At 45.5% G+C, this 14890-nt stretch overlaps 1 protein-coding gene across 1 annotated transcript; it reads right to left on the minus strand.

Annotated features, from left to right (window-relative positions):
* Positions 1-4972: 4972 nt before the first annotated feature.
* Positions 4973-8635, minus strand: LOC144891291 (protein FAM200C-like). Its single transcript, XM_078773921.1, has 2 exons — positions 7943-8635; positions 4973-5632 (listed from the first exon to the last, which is right to left on the minus strand). The coding sequence occupies exon 2, from the start codon at positions 5540-5542 to the stop codon at positions 4973-4975; it is 570 nt and encodes a 189-aa protein (XP_078630047.1). The 5' UTR covers positions 5543-5632; positions 7943-8635.
* Between the last annotated feature and the right edge of the window lie 6255 nt (positions 8636-14890).

Genomic DNA, 14890 nt, shown 5'->3' on the forward strand with positions numbered 1-14890 from the left:
GAGGAGGATAGTGTGATCGATGGTGTCAAAGGCAGCGCTGAGGTCGAGGAGGACGAGAATGTTGAGGTTGCCAGCGTCAGAGGAGAGGAGAAGGTCGTTGGTGATTTTGAGGAGAGCAGTTTCAGTACTGTGGTTGGAGCGGAATCCGGATTGGAATGTTTCATACAAGTTATTGGCAGAGAGATGATGTTTGAGTTGAGTGGCTACAGCGCGTTCCAAAACTTTTGACAGAAAGGGTAGGTTGGAGATGGGTCTGAAGTTGTTTAGGGTGTCAGGGTTTAGACCAGGTTTTTTTAGAATGGGGGTAACAGCAGCAATTTTGAGGGAAGGTGGGACGATGCCTGTAGACAGGGAGGAGTTTATTGTTGCAATGATAAGTGGAGAGAGAGCAGGGAGGGAGGCTTTGACAAAGCTGGAGGGGATGGGGTCAAGAGTGCAGGTGGCAGTTTTCATTCCTATGAGGAGTTCAGAGAGGTCAGTAGGAGAGATTGGGGAGAACCGAGACAGGGGATGGCAGGACAAGGGGGGGGGCAGGTGGTTGGAGGGGGAGCGGGTGCGGCGGTGGTCAAGCTGTTGTAGATGTTGTCAATTTTGCGTTGGAAGAAAGAGAGGAAGGAGATGCAGTTGTCTACTGTGAATGACTGGGTGGTGGTGTTCAGGGGGCGGAGGAGTTTGTTTATTGTCGAGAAGAGTGCTTTTGGGTTTCCGGAGCCAGAGTGGATAATTTGAGAGTAGTAGGCAGAGCGGGCGCGGGAGAGGGCATCTTTGTAGTGTTGTATGTGGTCCTTGTAGGCTTGGGAGTGAACTGTGAGACCCGTTTTATTGCGGAGTCTTTCAAGTTGGCGAGCACGAGTTTTCATCAGGTGGAGTTCAGGGGTAAACCAGGGAGCAGAATGGGTGAAAGAAACTGTTTTGGTTTTTACAGGCGCAAGCTGGTCAAGGCAGGAGGAGAGAGTGTGGTTGTAGTAGTCAGTGAGGTCGGAAGGGGTGTGGAGGTCAATGAAGGGAGAAGTGGACATTTTTTCAGAGAGGGTGGATGAGAATGAGGTAGGTGAAAGAGCGTTTAGCTTACGGAAGTTGATTGTGCGATAATGCCTTGGTGTTGGGGCGGGGATGTTGATGGTCAGAGTGATGGCTAAGTGGTCAGAGAGGGTGAGGTCGGAGCCATAGAGATGGTGCAAATTTAATCCAGTGGAGCAGACAAGGTCCAAAATGTGACCACGGATATGGGTAGGAAAGTCGACATGTTGAGTGAGGTTAAAGCAGGTGAGTAAATCAGTGAAGTCAGTGGTTATTGTGGAGTCAGTGGAGTCCATGTGGATATTGAAATCACCAAGGAGGAGGATTGAGGGGGAGAGGGAACATAGCTGGGTCAGAAAGTAGGAGAAGTCAGACAGGAATGATGGGTGTGGTTTGGGAGGGCGGTAGACGACAGCCATGACTGACTGCGTGTGACCAGAGAGTTTTAAAGCCAGGTGTTCAAATGATGGAGCAGATGAGATGGAGATGAGGTTGGTCTTGATGTCTTGACGGTGGATAACGGCAATTCCACCACCTCGGCCCTCCGAGCGTGGTTTATTGACGTAGGAATATCCATTGGGTGTGGTGAGGTTGAGTGTGTAGTAGTCCAGAGGTTGTTGCCAGGTTTCGGTGAGACAGAGAAAGTCCAGTTTGTTATCCAGGATGTATTCGTTCAGGATGAGGCATTTATTGTTGAGGGACCGGGTGTTGAACAGGGTGAGCTTGATGTTGTTTTGAACAGCAGGGATGAATTCAGGTGATTTAGCCAGGGTTCGTAGGCAAGAGGTGCGATCGTGTGGGTTGCTGTGACCAGGTGCGCTGGGACGAAGAGTGAGAGTGCGCTGAGCCGACCAGAGGACGGGGATGGAGTGACCTGATTGCAAATAAACAAACTTGCGACCGGAGCCACGGTGAATGTACCTGGGTCGTCGGAGGAGTCCATTTGATTTGATGGCAGAGATGCATGATGGGGTGGAGCGGGTATTGAGCAGAAGAAGCCTTGCGGCGGAGTACTTCAGAGCCATGCCAGGCAGGAGCGAAGGGACGAGTACGAGGCCAAGGTCGAGGAGGCAAAGCGGCAAACGCAGCGGCAAACGCAGCGGCAAACGCAGCGGCAAACGACTGCAGCCGCTAATCAAGACCACAGCGGCAAACAAGGCCACGGCCACAATCAACGGGAGCGGGCCTTTCGAATTCCGTATTCCGTACCATCAAAAGCAGATTCCGTTATCCAGCCGGAGGATACGCGGCACGTGCGGGTGTGAAAAGGCAGGACAGGTGTGAGATGTCAGGTCAGAAAGGTAGAAGCAGACCCTGTACATCCATCCAGTCGGAGAAGCGGCGAATATGCAACGCCAGCGTCCTCTCGCAACCGAACCCGGAAGATGGGATGTGCCATGTCAATGGCCGGATGCCCTTTCTGACGCCAACCCTTAGTCGCCTCTAACGATGCGCAGGGATACGGTGTACCTATTCTAAACCGAGGTGCACACCGGGTACTGGTAGTCGGATCATTATGCTGACTAACCCCCAAAAAATTGCAAGAAAACGTTTTATGGTGTTTTCTTGTAGTATTTGGTCCAGAGAACAACATATCAAAAGTAGGCCGAAATTGGCTCATCAGAAAGGGTCCAAATTTGATGTCAAACAAGATGGCCGCCATCAGACCAAAATGTCAAATATATACACATATCTTTTGAAACAAGCAGTTCGAAATCACTTTCAAAAGTAAAAATTAACCATAAAACGTATTACCTTGGATGTCTTAGAGTTGACAGGAGTGTCCCAATGACGTCATCACGTCATTCGTTGCGTCATGACGTCATGTCATGACGTAATTACGTGTAATCTGATGATAAATTCCATATGAAAACTGAGATTCACAGGAGTATTTGAAATAGTTTTTGTCCTTTACATCTGTATGGTATGGCATCATCAAATCGCCGATGACGTCAAGATGTTGATGCCTCAGCCACTCTCTTTATTAACATGCAGTTTCATATATGCAAAACGACATAGAGTTTGGTCAATTTATCCTCTTTTTCTCAATTAGTTGGTACCCAGAATGTCATTCCAGTTGGGATACCATTACTGCTTTACAAAAAGAAGTCACAAATCAGTCCTCATTTTCATCTAAAATGGGAGCGTGGTTCATATTTTCACAGTTGCCATCCTGGCAAGGTCCACAAGCCCCAGTGCATTCAAGTCCGTACTTCTTACAACTACATCTAAATGTGTTGCATCCAGCTGAGCAGTTGCAGTGAACCATTTTTAGCAGGATGTCAGGAACAGGGTTATTGTCCATCATTACTGGTGTCAGTTTGTCACCTTGAATATCCCAGCCCCATTTTGCAAGGTCCATGTTGTCACTATGGCCTATCCATTCCATGACTTGAAGGTAACTACGTCTTGAGTGATGTTTTGTAGCTGAGGTTGTGGGGGGGAATCGCTCTGGGGTTACGAATGTCTTTGCTGTCGCCACTTTTTTGCAGAGATGACTGTACCGCAATGATGCTAGAGAGTCGGACTTTGTCCCGTTAAACAATGATACCATTGCTTTACACCCAGCACTTTCTACAGCAACTTGATCTGTGTCTGGTGCACAGAAAATCCTTGAACAGGTACGCAATACAGAATCACCCTTGGTGACTTTTTGAAATACTGATTTTGTTCTAACACCAAAGATTGGTTCTTAACACTTAAGCAGTGGTTCTTAACTTTTTTAAAGGCACCGAACCCGAACGAAACCCACCGAACACTCGCGGAACCCCTCAAATTTGACAATTTTTTTTAGAAGAATTGCATCTTAATGCGTTTTCTGTTCTTCTTTTCGGGAGGCGATCTGGGAAATGCGTGGTTTTGTTTTGGCAAGGGCCACCCTCAAATCATTTTCGCATGCAAGCCTGCTCCTTTCTTTGTTTTAATGTCCACCAGTTTCGAAAACACATGCTTGCAGAGATACGTTGCAACGAACGGCGTGAGGATCTCAAGGGCAATTTTAGCGATGTGAGGATACCCTTCCATTTGGCGGCACCAAAACGTTGAGAGCGTTGTTGTGCCGAAGAGTTGTTGTTGAGTCTGGCTCTGCTGAAGTTCGATGAGGTCGTAGAGGTATTGGTCGTTGACATCTGCCATTGCAACGTCGAAAGTAAACGGCTGCCGCACCCATGCTGGGTATTGCTCTTGGTCGGGGAAGTAGCCGTCGAATGACTTTCCCAGCTCATCCAAGTGCGTGGCAATCACTTGCTTCAGCTCCCCCGGTACAGCAGTGCCTCCAACTTCAGATTCATCTTCGATCCCGCTCACGCACTCGTCCAGTAGCGAAAAGTTTGCGAAGTTGTCGTTCTCTGTTCGCTGCCTCCACAACGGTAACTTCTTTCGGAAAGCGCTCAGCTTTTCTTCAGATTCGATGACATTCACTCCACTGCCCTGCATCTGGCAATTGAGATGATTGAGTGTGTCGAAGATGTCAGCCAAGTACGCCAAGGCGAGAATGAACTCTGACTCTTGGAAGTGCGTTGCATGGCAATGCTGGTGTTCTCGCAAAAACAGGGCTAATTCTACACGCAAGGCAAAAACACGGCTCACTACCTTCCCTCGTGATAACCATCGAATGTTAGAGTGGTAGAGAAGGACTTCAAATTCAGAGCCGATTTCTTTGCACAGCTCTTTGAAGATGCGATGATTCAGAGCACGGCTTCGCACGTAATTCACAGTTTCAACGACGATTTTCAGAACATTGGCCAGTTTTGGAGTCAGGGTTTTTGATGCCAGCACGCGTCTGTGCAGGATGCAGTGCGTGACGATGATGTGTGGTGCATCGGCCTTCACCAGCGCTCCAAAACCGGAGTTGCATCCCAGCATGGCTGCAGCTCCGTCCCAGCAAACTGCAGACACCATGTTCCATGAGAGGCCGTTGTTTCTGAAGAAGTCGTCCACAAGCTTCTTCATGTCAGCTGCCTTCATCGTTGTTGTGAGAGGCTTGCAGAACAGAGTCTTCCTTGATCTCGTCTCCTTTGACATAACGCACAAATAAGATGAGCTGGCTCAAATTCGAAACGTCGGTGGTCTCGTCGAGTTGAAGGCTGAATTTCGTCGGGCTCGCGACTAAATCTGCAACTACCTGGGCGAGGATGTCGTCGCTCATGTCGTCGATTCTGCATCTGATGGTGTCATTTGAGAGTGGAACGAGAGACAACTTGTTTTCAGCAGCTTTTCCCAGCATGATGTTGGCCATCTTCAACGCGGCCGGTTTGATGAGTGTCTCACCAACGGTGTGCGGTTTGCCCTGCTTTGCGATCAGGTACGCAACTTCATATGACGCGGTGATGATTGGTTTGTCAATTGGAACGAAGCCGAGAGTGGGCAAGGTAGCACTTGCGTCGAATCGGACTCTCTTCAATTTGAATTCATCCAGCGTGCGTCTTTCTACTGCCCCTCGCCGTGCAGTTTTTTTAAGTGTTCCCGTAGTTTTGCTGGTGCTAGGCTGGAGTTGCTCAACTTGACATTGCAAAGCATGCATTGAGGACGCTGACTTCCGTCCCGTTCCGTGAAACACGTGAACCCGTACCGCATGTAATCCTCTGACCACTTCCTTTTTTTTCTCAACATACTGCAAAAAAAAAAAAAGAAGTAACAAACTGATGTTAATTGAGTTCGGGAAAATAATTATATGACAAAAATTAAAAAAGGAACATGCTTAAATATAATCAGTACCCCTCTGAAAACTGAGAAATTTTAACGAAGAAAACATAACTTATAGTTACGATGACGGGATTTATTATCTACTCAACTCTATGTCACCTCAAATCCCATTATAATATTACATAGAAAACTGCGAATTGTTAGTTTTGAATTGCGACCAAAGGAGTTATATCACCTCCACCTAATTTTCTGAGTAATTCAATCATATTTTATAATCACCATTGTGGAAGTGTAAATTTATGAAGCAAGTAATTTCTATGAGCCACAGCCTGCTTTCCTAGTCTGCAAGTTTTTTGTGGTTTCCATGCAGAATGTGGGATTTTCTACAGTTGGCAAGTTATCTCCAACACTGACCAGGTTCGTTTGCTCAAGAAAAGTAAAACTCTTAGTATAAGGCAATGGCAGATCGCATATTGCCATGGCAAAATCATTTTTTCTAACTGAGGGGAATATGTAATACAGATGGGATGTTTTTTGGAAAATAATGTAATGTTAGATCAAGTATGTCTTATGGAGTGATATAAGCAAATTGGAGAAAAAGGTATTGTTTTCTTTTAATAATTAAATAATACAACTGGAGCCACAATGTCTACCGAGGCTCTTTGAAGTGATTTGCTGGGTTATCGAGGCTTACTTGCCAAAGCGCTTGGTGAACAAATGCTCGTTATGACAAATCGTTTCAGCTCGATGTCTGGCAAACTACCATTGTTTTAATAAATTAGATGTAAATATTTGTAGGGTGTGTCCCCTCCCACTTTTGCCTACGTGACTTCTGGGGGATGGTAGTTCCGAAGTCCATTCTCAACTTAATGTTACAACTGGGTTTTGAGAAAAATTGTGTATAGAACTAAAAAATTGCGTGCAGTATTGAGTTTTAAAACAAAAATAAACTGAACCAACGGTTCAGAAATAATAAAGTATAAAATCCATGTAGGCTAGCTCTCTCTGGCTCTCTGCTTCTCAGTAAAAATATTTTGTGGGATTGCAGTATGATTTTGACTTATGAGGGAAAAGATGAGTTTGCAGATTGAAAAAGGATGGGATTGCCATAGCTATTGAGTGACTGTTTTAATTAAATAAGGACTTTTCTTATTTAATTGCATGCCTGTTTTGAAGCTTTAACATGACTTATTAAAACTCATGTTACTAGTGTGTTAATTCGCAATATTGTATAATAACCCTTGCATCAAACAATAAATGAATTACAGATAAAACCACAGAATGGTAAATCATTTGGTATAGTTTTAATAATAAAGGCACTGTAATTATTTTATGTCTAAGGATAATATTGTTTAAAAAAATGTGCTTTGAAATAAAGTAAGTGGTCTTTGTTCTTGTCGTGTCGAAAATGTGTAAAAGATATATCCACTTTGCTGAGAATGACCGTCAGATGTTCTTGAAGTCTTCATACAGGATTAGAGAGAAGGGGGCTCCGAGATGTTTGGCAGGAGACGATGGAAAAGCAGAAAACCGCATTAAAGAATTTGAAATGCAAACCTGCTGTCAGCGGGGAGCACCCTCATCCCAATATTTCACTTGACCAATCACATTGTATCCCCCCTCCACTTGCTCCCTCCCACCCAAACTTTGCCCAACAAATCCTACTGCTCTCCTCCCCTCTCTTCGCTCCTCCCCCCTCCACTTGCTCCTCCCACTTGAAATTGTATAAGAATCAGAAACTGATGTCCAGTTAGTAGGATTAGCACTGGGTCTGTAAGATGTTGGTTTGCTGTACTTAGGATGTTTTACTTGGCTGGTCGATTCTGTATGTTTACACTGTATGTTAACTGTATTCTATGCATGCTGGTGTTTGGTGTGGCATTTCTTTGTGCATCTCCACTGTACCAGGATTTCACTTGGGACCTTCTGTGATGTTGACTGTATACTGTGCATGCTGCTGTATCCTTATGTTTTATTTGTGCATCCCTACTGTACCAGGATTTCACTTGGGACCTTCTGTGAATCTTGCAATGTAATTTGTGAATTGTGATATGGTTTGATAAAGGTTATTGTTTCTTGCTATGTATTTTCTGGCAGACAAAGTGTTGTCCTCCTCGGGAATTAAAATTTGTGACTCTCTTCTGACAAGTTTATGGACATTAAATTTTTGGTTCATCTATTACATACTACTGTACGAAAATATCCCTAACACCATCCACTTTTGACTTTAATATAACTCTGAACCCGCCCTGCCTATCCACAAACATTTCCAACTTACTTTTCAGTTAATCAGTAACTCCAAAGTAAGGCGCGACCAATGACGCACGGCACATGGCAAGCTAATCGAGGCTATTCACTGGAATTTCCGAACACCTGCAAAGTCCAAAATCCAGTAAGTACGTAAGCAAGTAAGCAAGCACCATCAACAGAATAATTAGCAAGTTGCTCATTGATTCAACTTACGACAGTCAGTGTGAAACAACTTATCTTAAACACAGACCAGAGAAACCATGAATGGGATGGGAATACAATTACAAATAACATTTTCATTCGTTCGTAACATACATAGCAAAATAATAATAATATTAATTAAAACTGCAGGCAGTGATGATCCGGGGACTGTGCCGCTCCATCCTGATTGGACGAGCGCGCGCCAGAGTCGTTGACAACGGCAGCCCGGATCCGTTTGTTCAAAGTTTGAACTGAATTGATCGAAAAATGAAGGCAGGGATCCATTAAGGTTTTCATAAAATCCAATATGGCCGCCAGGTCACATGACCTATGACGTCATATTTATGATATGTATACAATCACGTGGCATACCACAAGTGGTCAAATTTTCAACTCTATCGATCGAAAAATGAAGGCAGGGATGCATTTCAAAGGTTTTCATAAATCCAATATGGCCGCCATGTCACGTGACCTATGACGTCATAATTAGGATATGCATCCAATCAAGTAACATACTATAATTGGTCAAAGTATCAACTCAATCGATCGAAAATGAAGGCAGGGATGCATTTCAAAGGTTTTCATAAAATCCAATATGGCCGCCATGTCTCACGTGACCTATGACGTCATAATTAGGATATGCATCCAATCAAGTGACATACTATAATTGGTCAAGGTATCAAGTTCATCTGACCAACGGTTTGGCCTGTAGGTCGATACAAAGTTCATGGCATCACAATATTAATTAAATTAAAAAAATGTAGAGTCAGCACAGACATCATCCCACCAACTTTCATCCAAATCCGTTCAGAACTTTTCCAGATATCTTGTTCACAAACACACAAACACACACACACACACACACACACACGGGTGAATACATTACTCCCTGGCGGGAGTAATTAAGAAATTACATATTTTACCTTTAATCCCGTGAATATATTATATGCACATTTTAGCGCAATTCGTGAAATATAACCGACTTACAATTCTAAATAGTATTGAACGACCTGCAAGCTTTCATCCAATGGAATATTATTTCAGTAACGTCTTCGGTAGCGTCTTCTTGTTTATCCAATAAGGAACGGTGTTTGGGAAGACTACGGCAAAGGCAGCCATTGACGTTTCATTGCCGATTTACGGAAACCGCGATTTTTTGGGTCACGTCCGACGTCCACAAACAGCTGATCGCATATAATTATGTGTCGTAAGTGGCATGATGGCTGCGGAAAGGGAGAGAATTTCTCTCAATTTAAAGTGTATTTGCCACGATTCTGGTGTTACTGATGAAGACCCTTCATGGAATCTTCGTGGGCTTCATTTTTATGTCGTGTTGGTATTTGGCAAAATCTAGTTGGAAATCGGGCTGAAATAGCGATGTGTTTTGTGCAAGAACATGGCGGCTACATTAACGTTCCTATGCCCGAAGACGCTGGATTTCATCGGCGATGCTACCAGTATTTTACCGATTCTTCGAAGTAGAAACGGGGCTTGGTTGCAAAACAAAAGCAAGAAGATAAATATTTTGCAGGTACGTTGATATCCTTGTACAATAATGCTATAAACATGGGCAGATATACTGCACATGTGTTGATGTGATCGAATCTGGGGAAAGATGAGAAACTACGCACTTTGCATCTGCAAAAGATCCAAGAACACTTTGGGGATGACGTCACCAGTGCCCTCATAGGACTACACAGCTTCACCGGGTGTGATTCCGTCAGTGGTTTCTTTGGAAAGCCCACTGTCCACGCTCTCCACGCGATCGAAGTTAAGTAATTGTTCCCATTTGTATTTTCGTCAAAACTGTATTTATTTTATGGTTTGTGTACCTACAGTGGGTCCCTAGGAAAATTCTCGGTGGAAATCTTTCATACCTGTATAGAAAATCGTGTTAATTCGTGTCGTGTCTTTTCAGGCCTTGTACCGTGTCATACCTTGAGGCTTTGTTTTTCTCTCAGTGGTCAATCGATTGTGCTCCAATAACGTTCGTTCTCTGTTTTTCCCAGTCTTTTCACCCCATAGCCTACTTCCTTGTTTAAAATCTCAACTAAAAAAAAAACATTTCCTTCTCTGTTCTTATTCGTTGTTCTTATTCGTTGGTTCGTTCTTCGACCACGTGTTTCTCCCCCATTTCTCCAGATAGTTTTCACTGTTAAACTTTAAAATGTTTAAACTTTCCCCTGAAGTACTGTATTCTGTCATATAATACCTTTTTCTTCTTCTTCTTAAAAGGTTGCTTTCGACTTGCTCACCAAATCTATTCATCCCCCAAAAAAATTCCATCTCTTACAGTTCCTCTTTCATACATTCCCTAAACTCTCCTGCACTCCACCACCCCCCCCCCCCCCCCCCCCCTCCAGCATCCTTAAACGTATTTTTAACTCGAAGGTCACAAGAAACTCATTTTGCAATAAATGTTCGTTTCCCATTAATGGTACACTTTCCAAAATCCAATCTCACCCCTCCCCTCCAAAACTTCCCCATCACCCATCCCTTTCAAATCTTCCCCCTTGCGCCTCCCCTCCAAATCCTCCCCATCACCCATCCCTTTTAAATCTCCCCCCTTGCCCCTTCCCTCCTAAACTCCCCCCACACCACTCCCCTCCTAGACTCCCCCTCACCCCTCCCCTCCTAGACTCCCCCCTCACCCCCATCTCCCATCCCTTTCAAATCCCTCCCCTTGTCCCTTCCCTCCTAATCCCTCCCCTCACAAACTCCCCCCTCGCCCCTCCCCTTCAAATCTCCCCACCCTCATTTCTTCTCCATTTCCCCCCTCTCACCCCTCCTCCTCAAAGCATCCTCCCCACTTCTTCCCCCTTCCAACTCTCACCTCCATCTCCCCCAACCTTCTGCCTCGCTCTTCCCCCGCCTCAAATAACACCTCACCCAATCACCATCAAAACTTTTGTCCGCCCCATCCTTCCCTTTCTCCGAGCTATTCTGAAATCTCTGACACACCTTCAACAGCTCTCCCGACCTCTTCCTCCTCTTCCACATCTTACCCTACCCCTCCTCCCCCCTGTTCTGTATCCGATGCTCCCCCTTCCTCTTCATTAACGGTATGGACCTCAAACATCCGGGGCCTTTGTTCAAACTTAACTGATCTCTCCATACAGGTTGCTTCTGACAAACCAGACGTGATCTGCTTAACAGAAACTTTCCTCCTTCGTGATGTCTCTGATTCCTTAGTATCTCTCCCGGGTTACTCCCTCCTCCGGTATGATAGACCTGAGCCTCGTCCTGGAGGTGGGGTTGCTATCTTTATCAAAAACTCTCTTTCTCACTCGCCCTGCACTGCCCTCTCTCCACCTCACCCCCAGGAATACCTCTGGCTACTGCTTCCCCTTCGCTCCCACCTCAGGTTCATATGTGTGTTGTATCGTCCACCAAACAGTGATGACTCCATCTACATCTCGCTGTCTGATAATATGGACCAACTTCTATCTACTCATCCCAACTCTCTCTTCCTCATATGTGTTGATTTAAATTGTCACCATGCCAGTTGGCTGGGTGTGGGTACCTCTCTCACCAGCCATGGCTCCTCAGCAAAGGACTTCTGTGACTCACTGGGACTGACACAATCTATCAATTTCCCGACCCGGATCTCAGTCAACGGAGCATCTTCTCTTCTGGACTTGGTTATGACTAACTTCGCTGAAAATGTCTGCTGCTCTTCTTCTGCTCCAATCGGCTCATCTGATCATGTGCTTGTTAAAGTGGACATCTCTCTGATCATTCTCAGGGAGCCTCCTCAGCGTTGACGAGTCTGGCATTTCACTCAGGCCAACTGGCACGGTCTTCAAGCAGCCATCAATCATCTGGACTGGTCTCCCATCTCTACCACTTCTGACATCAACTCATCCTGGGAATTCTTCCAAAGTAAATTGCTCTTTTTCATGCACAGATTTATCCCATCTCATCTTCAGTTGTCATACCCTTCCTCCCGTCCATGGTACACGGAATCTTGTGGTGAGGCTGTTGCCCAGAAACAACTTGCCTTCGTCTCCTGGAAAGCAAATACAATGGAAGGAAATCTCATTTCCTTTCACAAAGCCCGAAACAAGTGTGTGTCCACCCTCAGGAGAGCCAGGAAACAATATCTCTCCGTTCTCAAGACCGAACTCTCTTATCTGTCTCCCTCTTCCAAATCCTGGTGGCATCTGCTCAAATCTGTTTCTGGTGTTTGTTCACCCTCCATCCCCTCCCTTACCTCAAACGGCTACACAGCTGACTCCGCACATGAAAAAGCTGAATACCTCAATTCTGTGTTTGCCTCTAAATCTTGTGTCCCAAACCCATCCCTCTCTGTACCCACCATACCCAGCTGCTCCTGGACTCTGTGTCCTTTCCTCCTGACAAGGTGGAAAAGTTTCTGTCAACCCTTGACTCTGATTCTGCAACTGGACCTGACGGCATCAGCCCACAGGTCCTAAAATCCTGTTCTTCCGCTCTTTCACTCCCTCTCTCTGTTCTCTTCACCCTCTCTTTTGCTCAAGGTCATCTGCCATCTGCTTGGAAATCTGCCAACATCACCGCTTTACACAAAAAAGGTGCAAAAACAGATCCTAGCAACTACAGACCAATGAGCCTTCTCCCAATTATCAGCAAAGTCATGGAATTCCATCATTGCTTCGGATATGAAATCTTTCCTCTTCTCCAATGGCTTGATCTCTGATCATCAATTTGGTTTCAGACCAGGTCACTCTACTCTGGACATGCTGCTTCTGCTGTCTCAACAATGGATGGAGGTCGTCAATGCCAAACAGGAAATTAGAGCTGTCTCCCTCGACATATCACGTGCCTTCGATACGGTCTGGCACCCCGCTCTGCTCACCAAACTCTCCTCCTTTGGTATCCATGGAAATCTCCATGCATGACTGGCGGACTTCCTCTATAGTCGAAGTCAACGTGTGGCCCTGATTGGGTTTCTCTCATCTCCTCTTCCTGTTCAGGCTGCCGTTCCCCAAGGCAGTGTTCTGGGCCCTGTGCTTTTTCTGCTCTTCATCAATGATCTCTCCGACTCTCTGGAAAATCCTCTCTATCTCTTTGCTGATGACTCCACTCTCTGCCGCTCCATTCCTCATCCCTCAGATTGGCAGTCTGCAGCCTCCTCACTCTCTGCAGACCTGGACAAAATCACAGACTGGGCAAACAAGTGGAACATGTCTTTCAATCCTGACAAATCTCACACTCTTACGATGTCTCTCCGAAAAGACCGACTGGACAACCCTCCCATCCACTTTCTGAATAATCCTCTCCAAGAAGTTCTGTCACTCAAGCTTTTGGGTCTCACTATCTGCCATGATCCTTCCTGGGAAAACCACATTTCAAATCTGGCCTCCAAAGCCAGTCGCTGACTGGGCATCCTCCGTCGTGCGAAGTCCTTCCTTGGCACACCTGAGCTCATCACCACATACAAGGCTTTCATCTGCAGCTCAATGGAATACTGCTTTCTCCTCTGGGCTGGTGCTCCTGCCTCACACCTAGCTCGTCTTCACGCTGTTGAAACCAAAGCGTTCAGAATCATTGGAATCTCTCATGATGAAGCTCCCTCCGAGGGCCTTTCACTCACTCACCGCAGGCAGGTTCGTGGTCTTTCTGTCTTCTACTGACTCCTCTCCGGCCTTGCTCCTCCAGCTCTCTCTGGGCTCTGTCCCCCAAATATTCCTACAGGTCGCACAAGATCTGCCTGCAACCCTCTTATGGTTAAACTGCCAAAATCAAGACTCTCTGCTCACCTTCACTCCTTCATTCCTCTTTTCTCCCACCTCTGGAACAAACTCCCTCACTCTCTTCAATCCCACTCCTCCCTCCAGGTCTTTAAAACAGCTGTTCACCACCATCTCTTATCTTCCCCATCCAAAACCTTGATGTTTTCTACCCCCGCTAATTTCACCCCAAATCCACTTTTTTTAAATACCAACTTCTTTCCTGGAAGTCCTTGGTGTCCTTGTGTTTATACTTCTATCCACCCCCCCCCCCCCCCTCCCCCTTCCCACGCCGCCTCCCCCCAAGCCCTCTCCCTCCCACACATTCCCGATGTCCCTGCTCTCAAATGTTGTGTTTATGTGCTTCCCCTTCTCTCCCCATCTTGTCTACCGCTCCCCTTTTTATATACTTTGTTTGTCTGTTTGATTTGATTGTGTGATAAATGTTAGCTCTTTCACGAGCCTCGATTATGTATACAAAAAAAAAAAAAAAAAAAAAAGGCAAGACAAAAGCAGCCTAAACTTCTCGTAAAGCACCCTGAATATCTACCAGGATTTCAAGCACGAGGAGAATCATTCATAATTTCTGAGGATACATCAGTCCTGCAAGAATTTGTTTGCAAGCTCTATGGCCAAAATGGATGCTCCAGTGTGAATTCAGCTCGCTATCATATGTTTTCAGTAGCTGCAAGGGCTGAAAATGTGATGCCTCCAAACAGCGATGCTTTGCAAAGCACATTCAGCGGGCAAATTAATTATCAGACAGCCATATTCAAGCGTAGTTTTGAGCAACATCCGTCAATTCCTTCACCTGTTGGGCATGGTTGGAAGATGGTGGACAATAATCTTGGCATTGACTGGATGGATATGGAGTGTGCTGAGAATAGTAACCTCGAACTCTCCATGTGTTCATGCAAGAAATCTAATTGCAAAGTGGGAGAAGCAAATGACCAGTGTTGCGTATCATTGGGTATTCCGTGTACTGAGTTGTGCACATGCAAGAAGTGTGAAAATATGGAGCAACACAAAGCAGTTCTTGTTGAAGAAGATGCACAGGAAACCGA

Source organism: Myxine glutinosa, chromosome 1, assembly GCF_964187855.1.
Source record: "Myxine glutinosa chromosome 1, kmMyxGlut1.1, whole genome shotgun sequence".
NCBI lineage: Eukaryota > Metazoa > Chordata > Myxini > Myxiniformes > Myxinidae > Myxine > Myxine glutinosa.